The 22,754-nt window shown below is 39.9% G+C and overlaps 1 protein-coding gene across 20 annotated transcripts in view; it reads right to left on the bottom strand.

The window, feature by feature from the left end:
• The window catches only part of MLIP (muscular LMNA interacting protein), a 168,342-nt gene that overhangs the window by 78,490 nt on the left and 67,098 nt on the right, over positions 1-22,754 (bottom strand). For 13 of the 20 annotated variants that reach the window (XM_032463295.1, XM_032463292.1, XM_032463296.1 and 10 more), the window contains 2 exons: positions 18,954-20,519; positions 1,805-1,876 (listed from right to left, as the gene is read on the bottom strand). In XM_032463295.1, the coding sequence (XP_032319186.1) occupies positions 1,805-1,876; positions 18,954-20,519 (1,638 nt within the window). The remainder of the gene's footprint in view (positions 1-1,804; positions 1,877-18,953; positions 20,520-22,754) is intronic. The other 7 variants (XM_032463294.1, XM_032463297.1, XM_032463302.1 and 4 more) reach the window with 3 other exon arrangements.

Genomic DNA, 22,754 nt, shown 5'->3' with positions numbered 1-22,754 from the left:
TGATTCAAAACAAAACCTCTCGCACATGAACTTGCACGAGGTGAGATGTAAAGCCACATCAGCATATACATTTATGAAATTAGTTTGTGATAAAACTGGGAATTAAGCTAATCATTCTTCATTTTAACGACCAAAAGGTTACCACCTCTAAAAACTCCACTTAATTGGAAGAGAAGAGAGCTGGTAGGCAGAGATTCTGGAAGCAATAGTGACATCCAGCTTTCCCTTACAAAGACATTTCAAGAAAAATTAACTCTTGTTTTTCTAAATAGAAAGTGACTAATAGTGGAATGACACAGGTATGGGAGAGCAGGCTGGGTCAGGAGAGACCAGCCTGAGGGAAGCACACCAGGACACACTAGCCCCACTCTCTTTGCCCAGCTGTTGAGTGGGAGAGCTGCTCCCATTTCGGTGACCAGATTTTGGAAATGTCCATCTGAAATGGAGAGGGTCTGCAGTGAGGGAACACTTCTGCTATGACTCCACCCGGTAACTCTAGACAGCAGGGTTAAGGGGCATCTGGTGAAGGTGTCACTCCCTGCGTCCTCCTGAAATTGATGGTTAAGCCCACCTCGTCTTTCAGTGAGCTGTAAAAGGTCAAAATTCACAAGAGAAGCTACAGAAAAAGCTACAGATCTGCCTGCAGCCACGTGACACCCCTGCCCAGCTCAAAGCATTCACATATATAGAGCATAGACTCTGGACCCCATGTGGATAATTTGGAATTAGTTCTCAGAGATACATGATACAAAAGACACAGCCAACTGCTATATACTGCTTAGCATTTCCCATTAACATTTCCTACTTCTTAGGCAAGAGAATATACAACCATTTTATTCTCCAGATCATGCTAAAATAACAAAGACACAGATTTCTAAACCAGTGGTCGAAATACCGCCTGGTGGGCAAACAGTAACATTTTGACAAATAATGACATTATTTGAAACACTATCATTGCAATCATTGCACAGAAAAAAAGGGGGGGGCTTAAGGCAGTAAAAGATAAATTGCCTAAATAAATATCATAAAAATAACATAGGAAATGTATAATTTCATAGACTTGGTAACTGATTTCACTTCAATTCTGATGTGATCCTCCACTGGGGCTGCGTTTGCACATCTGTAATGTGCTGATTAAACAAGAGGCTTTAATTTAATTTCCCTACTGAAGCAGAATCCTGTAACTTTGTAATTAACAACTCCACAGCAAATAAAAATGTCCTAGAGCCACGTGAAAGCAGCTGGGTCATCGGAAAGGATCTCAACCCTCCTGCCCACTCACAGAGGTACGAGCCGTGGCTGGCGAGTGTGGATGAAGAGGTTCAGCTCATGCAGGGATCTAAGCGGCTACGTTGGATGCTCAGCTCATATATTTCTGTCCTGGGGAAGCTACTGTTCATCACCAAATTTTAAAGGTGGCCAATTGCCCACAGTGCAGCCCCATTTTACCTCTACTCTGTTCATCAATATGAGTAGAGATGGACGTTCTTGAAACAACCATTTAAAATTCCAAAGGAAAACGACTGTATCCAAATCCAGGTCAAGTTTCCCAGAGCTGCTTGGCAGTGGCTTGGAAAACTCTACACTCATCCCCAGCCTCGACTGACAAATCCACAGTGTCTCCAGTTCTGTTCACCAAGATGCTTTCACCACATCATCCTAGACTAAGAGCAGCGTTTTATTTTAGTAAAGGCAGAACTTGAAAACCGAAATTTTAAAAAAACAGAAACACCACAAAAAAATGACATTAGAAATTTTTAGAAGACAGAACACAGATTCACTCTGCTTTTGAGCCAACACTGACCTTCTGTTCCAAAAGCAGTGTGTTTGTAGGGATTGCTGCGAAAGCCTTGTAGCTGGACTTGGTCTTGTGTTGCTAGAATGGTAACCAGAAAGCAAGAGTGGGTTGAAAAGGGAGGAAAACTGACACGATTGTAGACTAGTTCTACCAAGTTAAATGCCAGGCTATCAAATGAAGAAAATACTGATTACGCTTGAACAACTTATTTTTGACAGAAAAAAAAAAATCAGCTCGTCATGTTAATTTTTTTTAGCATGAGAAGCAAAGGACTATCACAGTAAATTATCAGCCTAGAGGTTATAGGTAATTCCATGCTATTTAGTTTCAGAACCTAAAAACATCCATTTGTACAAAATTATATATACATTTCTCACTAGCAGCATTCACGCATAGGAGTACTATTCTGTAAATACATGTGTTGGGGGCAGGTGGCTTGATTCTCAAAAGAAAGCCGTTCCTTTTAATAGTGTCATAATTAAACACTGTGCCAATGAGTTTCACTGAAGTCTTCATACACCCTCTTGCATCGTTCATAACAAACAATCAGAATACATAAAATTAAGCCATAATTTTTAATAAGTAGCATATTTCGAATAGCAGTAATATCAGCAATTTAACTGCATAAAGGAAAAAATATTAGAATTCACACTCTTGATCTTAAACTGATTTTTTTTTAAACCTCGTCACTTTGTCTTCTGCACTTTCTAATACACTGATGTTGACGAAACCAATGATAAAACATCCTGAGTTCTAAGTAAAACTCGGAGAACAGAGTTCACTTTTGTGGAGTATTGGGAGGAGAGGGTTGAGCATGAGGAAGCTGTGGAAGTCAGGCTGCTATGCATAATCAAAAGCCCGGTTTTGATCCTGCTCTGGGTCCCAAGCTGCTTAACCAAGTTCAAGGTTCCTCTCACTTCAAACGCTCTTGTCTCAGGTAGCTTCCCCAAGGGCCCAGCCCCAGCCAGCGGGAAACTGGCACACAGCGCCAGGCTGTCGTAGTCCCTGTGAAAAGCACACCAAAAGATCTACAGAAGAAGACAGAGAATCAAGTGAAAATAAAACCTTGAGTTTTACGGATGCCATTGATGAAACCTTAATTAAACTGCCGTGAGGAAGGTAAGAGGCTGGCACATTCATTTTCCGTAGAAGAAAGTTCAAGTAGGAATAAAAAAAAAAAAAAAAATCAAAAGTCCAGACCTGGAGGGAGCAAGCTTCTGGTCCCTTCAAAGCCCTAATTCTCTATATAGAACCTGCATTGCTATGACCTGGTCTCCAGGCGTCCATGGACTGGGATAAGGACCAAAAGTGAAATGCCATCTCTTCATGGGGAGTGTGAACTGACATTTATTACAAGGCAAATAATACTTCTTGCCTCGTTGAATTCTGCAGAATCCCTGTAACTAAAGAGTCATTAGGAAAAGGAGATGCAGGGAGCTCAGGTGACTTATCTAAGCTGACAACAGCAGATAAAGAACAAAAAACAGCTCTGGGGTCCAGCTACCCACACTTCTCCATAAACTATTTGCTCCCAAGGAATATCTCAACAGACAAATAATGCAAAATAAAATATATGATTAACACTCCACGAGGCTTCTATGCATATTTAAGTGTAATCATGGTTGTAATAATAATAATAGCTTAACAATCACTACAAACCAGGTACCCTTCTAAAAGCTTAATGTGTATTATCTCATTTAGGGATCATGATAAACCATTATGTAGATACTATATTATATCCATTTTGTATATGGAAACTACAGGAGAGCAATGTTAAGAAACTCACCTGAGGTCACTAGTTACTAAATCATAGTTGGGATTTGGACACGGGCGCTCCAGCTCAACAGCTGTGGACTGATCTACCACATGCCCTCACCCCGCCTTTTGGGATGCGTAACCATTTATAACATTTGATCTCCTACCTTCAGCTGCCCTGAAGAAGATTGTTGGAGAAGCTTGTACAGAGAGCTATCTTGTTCTCACACATGCAGTGTCATATAATCTTAGATTCAGAGGTGACATTGAAGGCATTCTGGTTCAACCCCCTCACCCAAAGCGTGAATCGCTCTGATCCTCTGTTCAGTCACGCCATGAACACTTGCCTACCTCCCCCAGGCGGCACATTTGGATCTAACTCTTAGAATTGGTACAAAATCCTCCTTTATATTTAGCCAGAGGATGCTCCCTGCTAACTTACTCCATTGGTCCTACGTTTCCCTGCTTGGGCTAAGAGCTTCTTCCTGTGTGATGGTTATACTGCTGTTTCACCAACCCATCCTCAGCTGAAGCATTTCACTATCCCTTTCCTTTGTCAATAGTCTTTTAAATGTTTAAGAGGTGTGATTAACTAGGTGTAATTTTAACACAAAGTACAATGTCATCATCACTTACATGGATTTGACAATAAATTTAATTAATACACTGAAGATAATAATAATTGACATTGCCTCCTTGTTTTCTGTGTTGAGTTCAGAACATACAGGGGCGTGAGGTTGAAGCCATTCTGTATGGCTGGATCATACTGAGGGTGCTATCACCTAAAATTCCTAGTCCTTTCATGTTTTTTTCAACATTTGTTGAAATTAAACTCCATCCTAAAGTTACGGAGTTTTTTTTTTCCTTCTCTAGATCCAAAAATAGGACTTTAGGCATTATCTCTATCCAAGTTCACTAATTAGATTTGGTTTGTCATTGTAAACTATCACAGTAATAATTTCTATATTTAAATAATTTTAAATTAAATTTTAAATGTTTTAGGCATGTCATTTTTATCTTCATTTGTGTCACGTACCAAAGGTATGGAGCTCTTGCTTCCTGGGTTCTGCTAACCCAGTAGGCATTCATCCGTCTTGTAAATTTATTTGGATATGGCAGTTCAACTAGTGGATTCATTCAGCAAAATATTATCAAGTGTCGGAAGGGGCCAAGATGGCAGAGAAGAAGGAGGCTCGTAGCCCACCTCTCCCACAAATGCACCAAAACTCACATCCACGGACCCACCCAGCCAACCAGAGCACCTGCTGAACTCCGACAGAACGTCACCCTCTTCAAAAGACAACGATGCCACGAATCTGGCAGAAGAAAAGGAAAAAAGAAAGAAGAAAAAGTAAAACAGTGTGGGACCAGTCCGACGGAGAGGGAGGGACAAAGGAGGACTGGCACTCGTTCGCTGGGTCTCCCCCTCTCCAACAGAGATGCCAGCGGGACAGAGGCGAAGACTCTGAGTCTTGGATCTGCCCCAAGCACCCCTTGACTGACAGAACCAAGTTAAATGGGCACAAAGGGTCCCCACGACACCCAGCCCTAGATGCAAGCCAGCAGGTGGGGCCGGGACAGGCCGCCAGAGCCGGATAGAGGACAGGGACGGCTGCACTGAGGCAGCCCTGGGTGACTGCAGGGGGAGTCCTCTTGCGAGAAGAGAGGCGAGGCGCAGCCATAGCCACCATCTCCTCCTGTGCACAGCACCCCAGCGAGGGTGGGGCCGAGACCTAAATCCGCACCCGGGGGCTCCGCAACCCTCTAGGCAGGACTGAAACTTGTTTACAGCCTGAGGCAGATGGGATCTTTCTGCCCCGGTACCTCAGAGAACTCGTGCCACCAAGACAAACAAGGAGCTGAGTTTTGGAATGGAGCCATGGCGGGGCGGTTCCGTGGTCTTCCCCAAACCCACCTTTGGAGCGCCCACCTGAGGTGGAGCAGGCAGCTGCACAGAACAGCAGAGTGACCAGCATTGGGGGAGGGCAGGTGCCCACCCGCCTTCCTGGCAGGAACACAGCACCTGACCGCGATGCTACGAGGGGGCGCGGAGCAATCCGCCCACCTACCTCCCCCACAAATGCAGCATCTGACTGCGGAATCGGGAGGGGCAGTGACCCACCCACCCATCGCGAAGGAGAGCAGCACCTGACCTAGTGTTGGGAGGGGGCGCAATCTGATAGCCGACAGCCACTGGGAGCAGCACAGAAGAGGGCGCCAACACAGGGCCTCTGGAAACAGCAAGCTGAGCTCGCAAAACAGGGTGAAGACACAAAGACCTCTCAATAAAATCATTAAGAGCACAGTGTCTCCAGGAGAACTAGATAACTGATACTCCTTAAGCCACAGTGCCAGAGATATGAGCAATATGAAGAAGCAGAGAAACCACTCCCAATTAAAAGATCAAGAGAAATCCCCTGAAAGCACAATCAAGGAAATAGACATTGATGGCCTACTAGATCAAGATTTCAAAAAAGGAGTAATCAAAGTACTGAAGGAACTAAAAGAGATAGTGTTTAGAGATATAAAATATGTCAAAAATGAAATTGAAGCTATAAAGGAGAGCCAAGTAGAATTAGTACTCATTTGCTGAGATGAGAGCTGACCTAAAGGCTGTACAAAGCAGACTAGGTAATGCAGAGGAACGAATAAGTGACCTAGAAGACAGGACAGCAGAAAGCACCCAATCAGAAAAGCTGAGAGAAAAACAAATAAAAAACAATGAAAACAATATAAGGGACCTATGGGATAATATAAAGCTTGCCAATCTACGCATAATAGGGGTTCCAGAAGGGGAAGAAAGAACAAAGGGGATTGAAAAGGTATTTGAAGAAATCATGACTGAAAACTTCCCAAACCTAAAGAAGGAATCAGATATCCAAGTACAGGAAGCTCAGAGGATCCCAAACAGGAAGAACCCAAACAGACCCACACCAAGACACATCATAATCAAGATGGCCAGAGTCAAGGATAAAGAAATGATCCTAAAGGCAGCAAGGGAAAAACAAAGAGTGAGTTACAAGGGAACCTCCATAAGGCTCTCAGCTGATTTCTCTACACAAACACTACAGGCCAGAAAGGAGTGGCAAGATATGTTCAAAGTCCTGAATGAAAAAAAGATGCAGCCTAGAATAGCTTATCAGGCAAGGCCATCCTTTAAAATAAAATGAGAGATAAAGAATTTCACAGACAAGCAAAAACTAAGAGTTTAGCAACACTAAACCCATGCTAAAAGAAATATTCACAGGTCTACTCTAAAAAGAAAAGAAGCAGGATGCTACAAAAATGAGAAACTCATAACTAGAAAGGTGATAACCACCATGAGTTACAAATAGAATAAACACAGAATTGTAAAAGAAGACATCTAAATCATTAAAAGTGGGAGAGGGATGCAAGAAAATGTAGAGTTTTGTTTTTTTTTTAAATGTTTTGTTCTCAGTAGGATGGATTTGAGATTATATTAATATCTGTTTAATACAAACAGTTATACTAATGGGTTAACAGACTTACAAAAAAGGGTAACCACAAGCCAAAAACTTACAATTGAGTCACAAAAACTAAACAAAATCCAAGATAATACAAAGGAAAATTACCAAACCACAAAAGGAAGAAGAAAAGAACAAAGAAGAAATACCAAATCAACTGCAAAAATAAGTTCAAAATGGCAATAAACACACATTTATCATTAATTACTGTAAATGTTAATGGACTAAATGCTCCAATCAAAAGATACAGAGTGGCAGACTTGACAATAAAGCAAGAACCTTCAGTATGCTGCATACAAGAGACCCACTTTAGGGAGAAGGACACATATAGATTGAGAGTGAAAGGATGGAAAAGGATATTCCATGCAAATGGAAAAGCCAAAAAAGCAGGTGTAGCAGTACTGATTTCAGACAAAATAGACTTCAAAACAAAGGCCATAAAGAGAGATAAAGAAGGACATTTTATAAAGATTAAAGAAGTAATACAAGATGAGGATACTACAATCATTAATATATATGCACCCAATATAAGAGCACCTAAGTACATAAAACAATTACTAACAGAGATAAAGGGGGAAATTGATGGGAATACAATCATTGTCGGAGATTTTAACACCACATTAACAGAAAATAAATAAGGCAACAGAGAAATTAAATGATACAATAAAAAAATTAGATTTGGTGGATATTTTCAGAGCATTAACCCCCCCCAAAATAGGACATACATTCTTTTCAAGTGCACATGGAACATTTTCTAGGATTGATTATGTACTTGGGCACAAAAGAAGCCTCAACAATTTTAAGAAGATAGAAATTATCTCAAGCATCTTTACTGACCACAGTGCCATGAAACTAGAAATCAACTACAGAGAGACAAAGGAGAAAAAAAGGAAAGCATAGAGATTAAACAACATGCTATTAAAAAACCAGTGGGTCAATGAGGAAATCAAAGTTGAAATTAAAAAATACCTTGAGACAAATGAAAATGAAAACACAACCACACACAATTTATGAAGCATAGCAAAGGCAGTGCTAAGAGGGAAGTTTATAGCGATATAGGCCTTCCTCAAAAAAGAACAATCTCAAATAAACAATCTAACCCACCAGCTAAAAGGATTAGAAAAAGAAGAGCAAAAACCCCAAAAGTCAGCAGAAGGAAGGAAATAATAAAGATCAGGGAGGAAATAAATAAAATAGAAATTAAAAAAAAAATAGAAAAAAATCAATCAAACCAAAAGCTTGGTTTTTGAAAGAGTAAATAAAATCAACAAACCTCTGACCAAACTCACAAAGAAAAAAAAAGAGAGAGCACAAGTGAGCAAAATAAGAAAGGAAAATGGAGAAATTACAACAAATAACATAGAAATACAAATATCATATGAGAATACTATGAAAAACTATATGGAACCAAAATGGATAACCTAGAGGAGATGGACAAGTTTCTGGAAACATACAGTCCATCAAGACTGAATCAAGAAGAAATTGACCACTTGAACAAACCGATCACTAGAAATGAAATCGAATTAGCAATTAAAAAAAACCTCCCTACAAATAAACATCCAGGACTGGACGGCTTCACCAGGGAATTCTCCCACACATACAAAGAAGAACTCATGCCAGTCCTTCTCAAACTCTTCCAGAAGACTGAAAAGGAGGGAATACTCCCAAACTCATTCTATGAAGCCACCATCACCCTGATACCAAAACCAGGAAAAGACACCACCAAAAAAGAGAATTACAGACCAATATCACTGATAAACATAGATGCAAAAATCCTCACCAAAATATTAGCAAATAGAATCTAACAGCACATAAAAAAGATTATACATCATGACCAAGTGGGGTTCATCCCAGGGACACAAGGGTGGTTCAACATATGCAAATCAATCAATGTAATACATCACATCAACAAAAGAAAGGACCAAAACCACATGATCATCTCAATAGATGCAGAAAAAGCATTTGATAAAATTCAACACCCATTTATGATAAAACCTCTCACCGAAGTGGGTATAGAGGGAACATATCTCAACATAATAAAAGCTGTATCTGACAAACCTACAGCCAGCATAGCACTCAACGGTGAAAAAGTCAAAAGCTTCCCACTAAAATCTGGGACAAGACAAGGCTTCCCACTATCACCACTCCTATTCAACACAGTCTTGAAAGTCCTAGCCACAGCAATCAGGCAAGAGAGAGAAATAAAAGTGATCCAAATTGGAAAAGAAGAGGTAAAAGTGTCACTATATGCAGATGACATGATACTATACATAGGAAACCCTAAAAGGTCCACACAAAAACTACTAGAAATAATTGAAGAATTCAGCAAGGTAGCAGGTTACAAGATTAACGTTCAAAAATCAGCTGCAGTTCTTTACACTAATGATGAATCAACAGAAAAAGAAAGTAAAGAAACAATCCCCTTTAAAATAGCACTCAAAGTAATAAAATACCTAGGAATAAATCCAACCAAGGAGGTGAAAGACTTATACATGGAAAACTATAAAACACTCATTAAGGAAATTAAGGAAGACTTAAAAAATGGAAAGATATCCCATGCTCCTGGATTGGAAGAATCGTTATTGTTAAAATGGTCACACTGCCCAAGGCAATCTACAAATTTAATGCAATCCCTATCAAATTACCCAGGACATATTTCACAGAACTAGAACAAATCATAATAAAATTTATATGGAACCACAAAAGACCTAGAATTGCCAAAGCATAACTGAAGAAAAAGAAAGAGGCTGGAGGAATAACTCTCCCAAACTTCTGACAATACTACAGAGCTACAGTCATCAAGACAGCATGGTGTTGGTACAAAAACAGACATATGTACCAATGGAACAGAATAGAGAGCCCAGAAATGAACCCACAAAGTTTTGGTCAACTAATCTTCAACAAAGGAGGCAAGAATACACAATGGAATAAAGACAGTCTCTTCAGCAAATGGTGCCGGGAAAACTGGACAGCAGCATGGAAATCAAAGAAGCTAGAACACCCCTTACACCATACCCAAAAATAAACTGAAAATGGATCAAAGACTTGAACATAAGACAAGATACAATAAACCTCCTAGAAGAAAATATAGGCAAAACATTATCTGACATACATCTCAAAAATGTTCTTCTAGGGCAGTCTACCCAAGCAATAGAAATAAAAGCAAGAATAAACAAATGGGACCTAATGAAACTTACAAGCTTCTGCACAGCAAAGGAAACCATAAGTAAAACAAAACGACAGCCTACAGAATGGGAGAAAATTTTTGTAAATGAAACTGATAAAGGCTTGATCTCCAGAATATATAAGCAGCTCATACAATTTAACAAGAAAGAAACAAACAACCCAATCCAAAAATGGGCAAAAGATCTAAACAAGCAATTCTCTAAGGAAGACATACAAATGATCAATAGGCATATGAAAAAATGCTCTATATCACTAATTATCAGAGAAATGCAAATCAAAAACTACAACAAGGTATCACTTCACACCAGTCAGAATGGCCCTCATTCAAAAGTCCACAAATGACAAACGCTGGAGAGGCCGTGGAGAAAAGGGAACCCTCCTACACTGCTGGTGGGAATGCAGTTTGGTGCAGCCACTATGGAAAACAGTATGGAGATTCCTCAAAAGACTAGGAACAGACTTATCATATGACCCAGGAATCCCACTCCTGGGCATATATCCAGAAGGAAGCCTACTTCAGGATGACACCTGCACCCCAATGTTCATAGCAACACTATTTACAATAGCCAAGACATGGAAAGGTCCTAAATTTCCATCAACAGATGACTGGATAAAGGAGATGGGGTATATTTCTACAATGGAATACTATTCAGCCACAAAAACTGACAACATAACGCCATTTGCAGCAACGTGGATGTTCCTGGAGAATGTCATTCTAAGTGAAGTAAGCCAGAAAGAGAAAGAAAAATACCACATGAGATCGCTCATATGTGGAATCTTAAAAAAAAAAAAAAAAAACATAAATACAAAACAGAAACAGACTAAGACATAGAATACAAACTTGTGGTTGCCAAGGGGGAGGGAGGTGGGAAGGGACAGACTACGATTTCAAAATGTAGAACAGATAAAGAAGATTATGCTGTATAGCACAGGGAAATATATACAGGATCTTGTGGTAGCTCAGAGCGAAAAAAAATGTGACAATGAAAGATGTATGTTCATGTATAACTGAAAAATTGTGCTCTACACTGGAATTTGACACAACATTGTAAGATGACTATAACTCAATAAAAAAATGTGGAAAAAAATATTGTAGAGTGTCTGTTTTGTAACACACATTGCTCTGAGTATTGGAGATTCCACAGTAAACAAGACAACTTTACTCTCTAGAGTTTACATCTTAATAAACTGAGACAAACCATTAACAAACAAATACATGAGAAAGAAAAAGAAAAATCATAGAGAGATAAATAACATGCAGAAAATTGAAATGGGTGATGAGACAGAGCAATCTCAACGATGCTTTGGATTAAGCATCCAAAGTGAATTCACAGAAACACATCACTACACCTGGACTATCTCTCCTTGTTCATATTGTGAAAGACATCACAAAAGCTAGAACTTGAAATGCTTTCAATAAATGTCTACTGCTTGAAGAAAATGCCTGACTTCCAGTTATAACTGTTTTTACAAACATTCACAAACTAAGAAGATAGGACGTAATTTTCAGAATTTACCTTTTTTGAAAAATGGAACACACAGTTTGCTTCTTTTTCCTGGTAAATCTCTTATTTCCCTTCATTTACAAGAGTTTTGCAATAGAATTAGAAATTTCATCCAGTTTTTGAGATACAATTTATCTAGAGTAGGGGATATAAACTTATTTAGGGCAACTCGATGTCTTTTCTAGTTCCTCATCTATCTTAGGCTTTATGCATCTCTCAGACATATGTGGCCTCTCCTTTCCAATCTGAAAATCATTCTTATTACCATAAGAGACATTTTTTTGTGTTTGGTATATTTCCTCTGGGTTATCTTAACAATATTCTTCTTCAGTATTTCCAGCCTTCCCTGTATTAAACCAAATTCACTGGTTTCCCACCCTTGGTTTAAAATTGCAAATAACTGTAGTCAAGATAATTATAACTTGAATAACAGACTGAAATATTACAGGCTGGAATCACCATCAGCTAATCACAGAAATGACCAGCCTGACTGCATCTGGCAAAAAAAAAAAAATCAATGAGAACTATTGTCATCACTCCAGTTTGCAATCTATACTTTCAGTCATCATTCAATAAACACTTCTTACAGGTGCAGGGCAAAATTTAGGCTTAAAAAAGGAAAAGGCATTTTGCACGTAAGTTGATGAGAGCCAACTCTATTTATGGGCAATGCTAGATATTGCAACGTAAATCCTGGGTGGGAGTGTAGGAATAACAAGAGCAAAGCCTTCCTCTTCAGAAGATATTTCCCACCGCTATTGTGCCCCCCACTGCTGATGCCTGAAATTCCACCACTGACTCTAGAAATAAAGACCTATGAGATCTCAGAACAAACGATACTATTTGCCTTGAGCATCAGGAATTTGAATTCATGGCTATACTTTCAGCACAGGTGAATGACAGGACCTGAGATTAAACGAACAAGGCGACCCTGGTGAAAGAGCGTCCCACCACCTGCCCGGCTTCTCTTTCTAGAAGCATCCACGGGCATGGAGCAAAGCATCCCTCCAAATGCATGCTTCCTGCTCCTCTGGGATCATGTCTAGACTGCCCGAGTCAGAGTCTCCCCGAGATGGAAGCTCAAGTCAAGCCCTCATCCCATCCACAGAAGGTTGCCCAGCCACCCGCCTTGCACCTGGATGACCGGCAGGGCACAACCTCTAGAATGACCCTGATTAACAGTGCAGGTCCGGGGGCAACCAACTGGCCGAGGGGGTGAGAGCTCCGAAGAAAACTTCCCTGAACAACTCTTCCCAGGTCCCTGTCCATGGCTCATTTATCTTTTTGTGTTTCCAGCACTCTAAACATATAGCATGTATGTCCTTGTATTACGAGACTTTGCCACCCCTATTAGCCTGACAGGTGTTTTAGAGGAGAGATTTTATATTATTTCCAACACCTTAAACCAACCTGGCAAAGAACAAATATTCAGCAAACATTTGTTGACTCAAATTGAAGTACTTAACTGAAAATCATAAAAAGATTCAGAGGACATGAAAAAAAATTTGGTCCCTCATCTGCTGTTCAACTCTTATAGGAACCTGGCTGATTGGAGACCCTCTTCCTCATTTCCAGGCATTCCCTGAAGACTTTTCCAATATGCTAGGTTCTTAAACTCATCTTCCTTCAGTGATGGAAACTTCCAAGGTTTGAACTCATGAGCTTGAAGCACTGCTTTCTTTTTCTTTTGAAAAGTCTCTTCCTTGAGTTCAACTGCATTAAGCCCTCCTCGGCTAAAATGCACATACTCTCCAGGGCATGAAAAAGAAGCTTCTGTCGATCAGTGACACTGCAGTGTGAACCATTTGCTGAGATCAGTTCAGAAAGACTAGCTGGGGAGAAGCCCAGGGAACAGGGCACAGAACTGGTTAGGAGAGAAACGGAAGTGACAGACAGCAAGGATGGGATAATCGTGGAAAATCTTGAAGCCCCAGAAAGGTGCCAAGAACTTTGTGGAAGAGTTTGGGTCAAAACTTCTTTCTTATGGGTGAGTTGTATTCCATTATATATATATATACATGCTGCATCTTCTTCACCCATTCATCTGTTGATGTGCACTTAGAATGCTTCCATATCTTGGCAATTATAAAGAATGTTGCTGTGAATATCAGGGTGTATGTATCTTTTTGAATTAATCCTTATTTTGTGGTTGGCTTTATTCCTTTGATAACTATGTAAGTTGAAAAAGCTAATGCTCTAAACATTCTTAGAAACAGTGAACAGTACATATATGTAATTTTTTTAAATGTGCAGTATATTGTGTATATATATTTACATGCAATATGTTGTATACATGCAGTCAAATTGTAACAATTCTACGGAAAAGAAAACAGGAAAAATTAAAAATTTTAAAAAAGAGGTGAGGTCGAAGACAGTGGGACAAAAAGAAATAAAGGAAACAAGAAGATATGTATGTCTCGTTTCAGCTGTTTTAACAGCATCCCACATACGGCCAGCTTTAATGATTGCTGGATGTCCGTTCATTTACCTGTATTGGAAATATCGTCCTCCCCTTCACTGCCACCCGAGCCACCATCGTCACTTGTCTAGTTGTTTCAATAGCTTCCTAAGGTCGCCTTACTTTCCCTCGCAGCCTCTTAAGAGTCTGTTCTTAGCACAGCAGCCGAACAGGTAAGATTGTGGCCGTTAGCCATTCAGAACCCTCCAACGGTTCCCTTTCTTACTCAAATTAAAAAGCGAAGACTCAGATGTGGCCTCCGAGACCTCACGGGATGCAGCTGCCAGCAGCATCTCCGTCTGACAACCTCAGCATTGCCACTCTCGCGCCCCCGTCTGCCCTCTGTACCCGCTCAGCTCTCTCTGGCCTTCGGAATGGTTCCTGACTGTACTCTCTCAAGACGCATCGCCAAACTGGATGTCACGCTCTCAAAGAACCCCGTCTCCACCATCCAGTGTACATTTGTGACAGCCACCTCTTACCCTGCTACACTTTTCTCCCTGCCACTCATGTTCCTTCTAATATACAAGCAAATTCACTTCTGGGGGGATAGGGGGAAATCATCCATGGTTTCTCTTTCACCATAAAATATAAACGTCTTTTTAGCAGGCATTTTTGCAATGTTATTTGTTTCAACATGTTCACAACTTTGAAAAGTGCACATAATAAGCACCCAACTACGTATTTACTGAATGAATGAGTGATTTGTTCGAACTCAGATTAACTATTTTAGCTCATGGACGCATATTTCACAGTGGCCATTCCCCAGATCACAAGAGGACCAGCAGAGGCGGAGAATGTTACATAGAGACGGTTGCCACTGAGCTTGCAGTGTGATATATTTGGAAATGTTTTGATGCCTTAAAGAAATGAGAGTTTATAAATAAAACATCAGCTCTAAAAGTTCATGAAATATCAAAAAGCTCCCAACTGGTTCTCTGAACAAGCTATGTGTCCAGATAGCTTTCAGACCAGGGCAGACACACTGCTGGCGCCCTCACAGAGCTTCAGACTGTCATCAGTGAGGGCAACACCTGTCAGGTTCCGATGCGATGACCATCCCAAATTTCCATGTGGAATACCACAATAACTCACGAGGAGAAAATTTAAACTATTTATAAAAATTTAAACTATTTCATAAAGGAAAGTATATTGGGAACCCAAACACAACTCTGTGGATTAATTTCATGATATTCAGGCTTTCCTGAGTGGGAAAAAATGTCTCAGACACTATACACGTTCATCAAAGAGTCGCAGGAGCAACCTTCAGGGAAACACCCATCTAGGGTGTTTGATTAATAATGTGAAATATTCTTAAACCATATCTGAAATTAAAATAAGGCCATTATATCATACTAATATAAGCAGATACAGAACCTTAAGATTCTCTCTATGAAAAAGGAACATCAAATATGCCTTATGCCTGAATTTAGCTCAGCATAATCTAGTTGTTCCATTTTATTTTAATATCGAAGGACAGTAGGGCCCAGACTTTGAACTTGTAGCTTTCAAGCATCCGTGCTTTAATTTGACGGCCATCTGTATTCTAGGACCTCGTTCCTTCCGGGATCTGGCACTGAGTGAAATTAATCTAACTCTGAATCTCCTTCACACTTCAAAGAAAGCCCTGTGCTCAGATGAGCACCGCAGTGGAAGGAATGCGACGAGAAACGGCCCATAAAAGCACATAAATTCTTTGATAACCCAAAGCCTTTGTGTCTCTCCTCCCATCTGTCTATAAAATAATCTTAGCAATTTGAACAAAAGCAGTCAAAAGAAACAGAGATAAGATTTATCCATTCCATCCGTCAGTGTCCATTTTAATGAACTTGATACTCAAGTTATAATTCCTGCCAATAAGAGTTTGCAATTGAAAAAATTAGAGGCTGATTTTCTCCTAGAGCGATCACAGCAGGAAGCAAGGAGGAAGAGGAAGAAACTGTGGCAAAGAACAGCGTGTCGCAAAAGAAACTAATCTTGCAGAAGCTATCAAAAATTTTAGCCATAATAAGAAACCTTTTTTCTTCTGTTCGAAGGAACCGATAAAAATGGAAAAAGTCATCATCATTCTTCATTTTTTCATACATGTTCATCATATTTATCATGCATTTCAGAAAGCTTGCATTTTATGAGCTTGGAAATAAAGAAGATAAACTGAAAAAATAAAGCAAACACTAAACACTCTTCAATATTGGGGGAAGTGAGCTGGGGAGGAACAGATCTTCAATAGACTTGATTTTAGGATAAAAAGGTCCTGACTTTAACAGAGGCTCCTCGGGGCTCACCCTCTTCCAATTTTCCAAAAACAGGAGAAACCATGAAATAGCAGAGTGAACTACAAACAGAAATGACCTGACGAAGCCCGTGGAGTGAAGCCACTTCTCAGAAAGGTAAACAATAATCGCAGTGTAAGCAGCGTGGTTTAAGAGATGCCTGTCAGTAAATTCAGGGAACACTGATGTTTTAGATCACCAGGTTTTTTTCAATACGCCACAAATGAATTCCATAATCACACGTATGTACTGAAAAAGACAACCACCAACTCATTTTACCTCAAATAAATACAATTTCCAAATTTAGAATTAAGGGAAAAGTTAGATTTCCTCCAACCCATTTGCTTCGAAGCTGAAAATACAGGGACTTAATAATCTCTAAAAATACATTTTAAAATGACCCCAATATTATATAAACTGATCATTCTAATCATTTTTCCACAATGATGATTTCCTTCAGGAGAATTAATAAATCAGGCTAAAAAAGATCATTAATATGAGTTATTGCTTTGTAGTAATAAATCTCAGTAATAAAGAACATGGCTTCAAGAATCAGCAGAAACTTAAATCAAAATAAACGTCAGCTCTGCCAGTATCAAAAAATGTGACCCAGGCAAGTTAGTCACAGAACTACAGCTTCTTGGTGTCTGAAAAGGAGGAAATAATATTACCAAATCTCATATGGTCGTAAAAAAATTAACTGGCATGGTCCCTTTTAATTAAACTTTAACTAGTTTGTGTAATTGCTAAGACAGTCCTCGACTCCCAGAAAGTAGCTGACGTCTATTACTATAATTATCATTACTATTTATATATCTGTTCCTATAATTGTCATTCCTGGTGTCACTGTTCAATGATAAAGCCAGTCTTCTTGCATCTCCACATATACTCCACTGGGGTCATCTTCTGTATATCTGGTCACGTTGTTTACCATTTCTGAAATGCCAATTGCTTTCCTCTTCATTAAGCTAAACCCTAAACATTTCCGACAGGCCTGACATTTTTGGTAATTTCTCTCACTAACCAGATCCCATAATAATATTTCTGTTATACTGAATTCAGTGAACTGTTACATATGATCTGTATTACACTATATTAATCATATGGCCTGATACTTGTTTTCTAGATTTACTGCAGATTTAATAGCTCTGTCACTCCTCCACATTATGTATATGTTTTCCTGCTGAATAAAATTTATTTTTTAAGACAAAGGACTATCTCTTATTTTCCTTAGAAATAAAATATACATCCCCCAAAAGCCACTATAGTGGTGGGAATACAGTAGGTGCTTAATACATGCTTTCTCCGTTGAATTGTATCATGAGGCATTAACAAGATCATGAGGGTTGGTTTCATCTTTCCCATCATCAGTTCATCACCCAAAGAGTGACAGAGCTGAACACAATCCCCATGGAACTTGGAAACTCTAAAACTGTGTTATTTCAATGCACTGAACTGAAAATCCCAGTTCCTTCCTAATACAGGCGCTTTCATTACTTTATTTTATATTTTATTTGTATACCAATGACTGAATTCTGGGCATATAAGCTCCACATTCTAAATTATTTGAGAACATTTGGAAAGCCAGCATGTTCCAGAAAAGCGGTGCCTTCCACCCGGAGAAATGAACGCTGTGGGTCACTCCTTCAAATGTTCCCCTTCTCACATTAAAACAGATGCTTTAGTTCACATCCTCGCTCAGCGAGTTGCTTCAGACCATTTAAAAGTCAGTATTTCTCCTCTCTTAATTCTATTTCCTTATACCCAGCCTGCCCACCCTTTCTGTATTCCATAATCACTACGTATTTAGTGCTCATAATAAATCAAATCATTTTCACATATAAAGGAAATTTCTATTCCCTTTTGCTCTACATGTATATCGCTAAATCCATATTGAATTAGCTTAAAGTATACAGACAGCAATAAAGAAATCAGCCTGCTAGAAGGGGAAGAAAATTAATAATAATAAATAAATGCCAGCAAAGGAGCTAGAAAGTTTTCAAATTGACTTGGCAATAATATGCCTATATGCTAGTATTCCATTTTTACACTAATTCTGTCTACCATTCTCTCGGTATAGGGTATTTTGTTGGATAATAAAGTCCATATTATTAAATAATCAGAAATGCATCATATTCCCAAATCTCACCTAACTGCTCTAAATTCCATCTTTGGGATCCATAATGTAATTTATATTACACCTGGGGAAAAATGCCCTTGGACCCAAAGATACAGACGTTACCATAAGAGGATTTGTAAAATCAAAGTTTTATGCAAAAATGCAGAGTTTTAGACAGATTATAGTTCATCCGCACATTCAAATATGCCAAATCCTAGACCCACTTGCCCTTTGCCTATCTCCTTGTAGGAGCAGAATGAGTATCATAATTATTGATTTTTCCCCTGAAAAAAAGATTTTTCTGTATTTCAAATTAAGCATGCACCATGCAGCGTGCAAAAAAAAAAAAAAAAAAAAAAAAAAAAAAAAGATACCTTGGGTTTCTTATTTTCAGGGCCTGTCGACATGGACATTGCACAAGGTGAAATCAGCTCCTTGGTTCTTGTTAGAGAGATGGGAGGTGATGGGGTTGAAACAGATGACCTGTGGTCAGAGATTGAGCTTTCAGATTTCCCAAGTCTTGAAGGCAAGGTAAGAGCTGCGTGCTGCGCTGAGGGGCTGAGCCGGCGCGCCTGCGTGGGCTGACTAGCACTGGGGAGCGCAGAGGACCCCAGGCGGGGAAGAGACGCAGCCGTGCCAGCGCTGGACACAGGGGCTGGAGAAGGGGCTGGAGGAGTGTGCCCCTGGCCAGACGGCTGTGCTGAGGGCCTCTGGGATCTGTTTATCAGGTCTGAAAGAGCTGGGGAAGGATGGTAGCATTTCTCTGGAGAGGAGAGCCTGGCTCTCTGGTTAGTGGGAGGGGATACAGAAGACGATGCAGAGGAGGGTGACGGAGAAGGATGTGGACAGATATTCCTGGGCTTTCCTGGGCCCCTGAGGTCAGCATCCTGTCTGCCCTTGGAAGACAGAGGAGGGAAGCTGGGTGGAACGGGAGGCAGACCTGCAGGACTGGAGGGGCCGGTGTGCAGCGGGGAACACATCGGACCGCCCTTCAAAGAAGTGGGCGACGGCGCTTTCTCAACATTCAGAGAAACAAGGTTGCCACTGCCGTGCCTTGGGGGGGAGAGGGAGGGCGCCCGTGGGAGGCGAGCTGCTTTGGTGGAAAAGGCTAAGTGTTGGCCGAGTTCAGGAACCTGGTTCTCCCGTTGCTCTGGAGACCCGGCTCTTAGGGAGCAACTCGAGAGAGATTTTTTCGGCGTGGATGGAGTCTGTTTTACTTTTTGATCGAGTGTGAGTGTGGAAGAAGCCAAGGAGTTGAGAGAGAAAGTGGGACAGGAGGCCGGGGAGAGGGGTCTCTGGTGAGAAGGGTTGGACTTGAGGATGGCGGTGAGGAGGGAAAGCCGGGAGGGCAGCGGGGACTTCACCCCTGACTTGGAGAGGCTCCCGCTCGATGACACGCGGCTGCAGACGGTGGATGAAGAGCCGTGGAAAGGGAGGGGGAAGGGTCTGGGGCTCGGACAGAGTGAACGCGTGACAATGCGCACGGGGATGTACGAGGCTGAATTCGGCTTCGGAGAAGCACCCGAGGGCGGCGGAGGAGAGGAGGTTCTCGGACTCCCTCTGGGACTAAGGACGTGCGAGGTGACCGTCGTCGTCGTCTTCTCGAGACCTTCGGATGTCAGTCCAGGTTTCGGATGGGCTGCCCTTGCACTGGATAAATGAGAACCTGGTAACTGAGCGGGATGGGGAAACTGTGGCGTCGAGGACGTGCCCTCCGATGCAAAAAAGGGTGCAGAGTGAGCGGAAGTTTGGAAGTACGTAGCCGTTTCCTCCACCAGGGCCCCACCGACATCCAGCCTCCTCGTGTGGAACTCCTCCAGGACAGAGGCTCCGGCGAGGTCGACTGGGTCAGGTGGCGGTTTCTGATTAGTTGGAGAAACAAAGGAGAAAGCAGGTGGTTTACAGGCAAGCTGCTCAGAGGCAATGGGAGGAGAAGTTAACTAGAGGAAAGAGAAATAGACATTGTAATAGGACGTGGTCTGTGAAACTGTCAAAACATTCTTGTCACGTGTCACATGAGTGTTTAGCAGAGTCGTTCTGTGAGTTTACACAAAAGGAGGCGCTTAAACCTCCAAGAAAATGGAAGCAATGCTGCTTTGCTGATGAGGCATTGCTTTGAATTTGAAATGAAATATAAATAAACTGAATTATTAGATATTATAGCTCATGTATCCTCCAGAATGAACATCAGTATGAAATTGTATTTGCGTGTCTCCATTTGGCAAATAACTCACTGATAAAAGCTAAAATAGTTCCCTTAACTGGGGACTGAGCGATTTGAAAAGGTTTAAATCACCATCGATATACATTTCAAAATTCACTTCGGAAAATGAAGTGGGTTTTCTTCCGTTGTAGGGAATCTAAGCCATAACATGACAGTCATGACTACAATCCTTAAAAATTTAACATTTCAAGTGTTTAAAATTCAAAAAAAAACTTGGACCACTCTTACATATTGTAAGCCTGAAAATAATGCCCAGGATTCAAAGATGCAGCACCCAACACCAACATGCAGTGATAAATTAAGAGAGTAAAAGCCACGGTCGAAATAGAGAGGGAGTTTTAGCTTATGAAAAATATTTTCCCTAATGACTTGCTGGAATGAACAGTTAACAAATGAGGTGGGTTATGCCAGGAGGAACAGCAAAAGAAGCTTAGAGTACCCTGTAATCTGCCTGAAACAATGCAATCCACAAATCCCACATCAAATAAAAAGAAAATAAAGAAATAATGTATCACTTTCACGAGAGACGAGGGAGAGCCTGCAAAATGACTGGGTATCTTTATTCTTGTGTTATTTTCTACATCATCCAGTATTTTAAGACAAGTACTGAAATTATAAATGATTCTAAAGCCAAACCTTTAAAACAGAGGTTTCCCTTAAAGTATTGATTTGATTATATCAATCCATAAAAGAAAGGAAAATACTTGTATCTAATAAAGAATTCAAGGAATACCAGTTATTCAAAATATTAATGAATATCTATATATGTATATATAATATATAGTAATATTATACATATATTGCATTACATAGCAGAAATGTATGACCATAACGATTAAACTTAGCAAAAGCTTGGTTTACAAACTCAGTAAAAGATATTTCTTGATTTTGCTCTGTAACACGTTAAGGAAGTGTCCATCAGACCTAATGCAAAGATTTTAATATCATACATACAGTTTTGAGTTCTAAAAATGTTTAAAACTTGACCAACTCAAACAACTCACCCCAAACTCTGTTTCTGAGCAAATGTACCCAAAAATATTTCTTTCTTTTTATATGTAAATTCATTTGTGTGTTTGCAACACAGAATTCTTGCCACATAAATAATTTTTGAATAATTTTGGCATGTGACTAGAATATCTGAAAATCAGAGATAATTGAAAATCAAGCAGAATTCAATCAAATTGAGAAAGAAAACAATTGCCTCACCTAAGTTTTACTTGGAAACAGTTCTGCTTATTCAGTGTTTATAAAACTGACTCATGATTAAGCCATAAATGAAAGGTCTTCTCTATTGTTTCCAAAGATTGGTCTCTCCTCACAGAAAGAATGAATAAATTTCAAGACTGTGTAGCATCTCTTTGCATGTTATGCCATAGCTTTTGGTTTTAAAAACAAAAATGTAAATTAGTAACAGCCACAAAAATTTCATTATCTTTTCAGTCATGTTTCCAAATAACTTCAATTTATATAATAAACTCATTAATTCATTCTGATTATCCACCAAAGTAGCATGTGAAAGTTACAGGACTGTAATTGTGAGGGTCTCATTCAGAGGAAAAGACTGTTGTCTCCAACTTCCTCAAGACCATGGCTTCTAATCACCAAACGTTCTATTACAGGAAGTCATATATTGCCTAATGCAAGTACCTCTGAATTTTATTGTATTTTTTACAGTTGATTATTGAAGAATTTCTAAGAAAATTCAAAGAGAAAGATTCTGAAAAATCTAAGAATGGTTTTGTACTATATTTTCCTATTCAATGTATTCATACGCCTTTGCAATATATTTGTTTCCAATTTGCAAATACATCCTGACATTATCTTAATTTATACTAATAGAAAAATGAGGCACTGTATTTTAATAAAATTCCCAGGAGAGAGAAATGCGTTTTTTAATGAAAAAGATTTATTTTTCTGATTTCCTCTCATTAATAAGCTTTTATTTTGA

The sequence above is a fragment of the Camelus ferus genome, chromosome 20, assembly GCF_009834535.1.
Source record: "Camelus ferus isolate YT-003-E chromosome 20, BCGSAC_Cfer_1.0, whole genome shotgun sequence".
Classification (NCBI taxonomy): Eukaryota; Metazoa; Chordata; class Mammalia; order Artiodactyla; family Camelidae; genus Camelus; species Camelus ferus.
The sequence above is the reverse complement of the archived record's forward strand: the minus strand, read 5'-3'. Positions and strand labels throughout refer to the sequence as shown.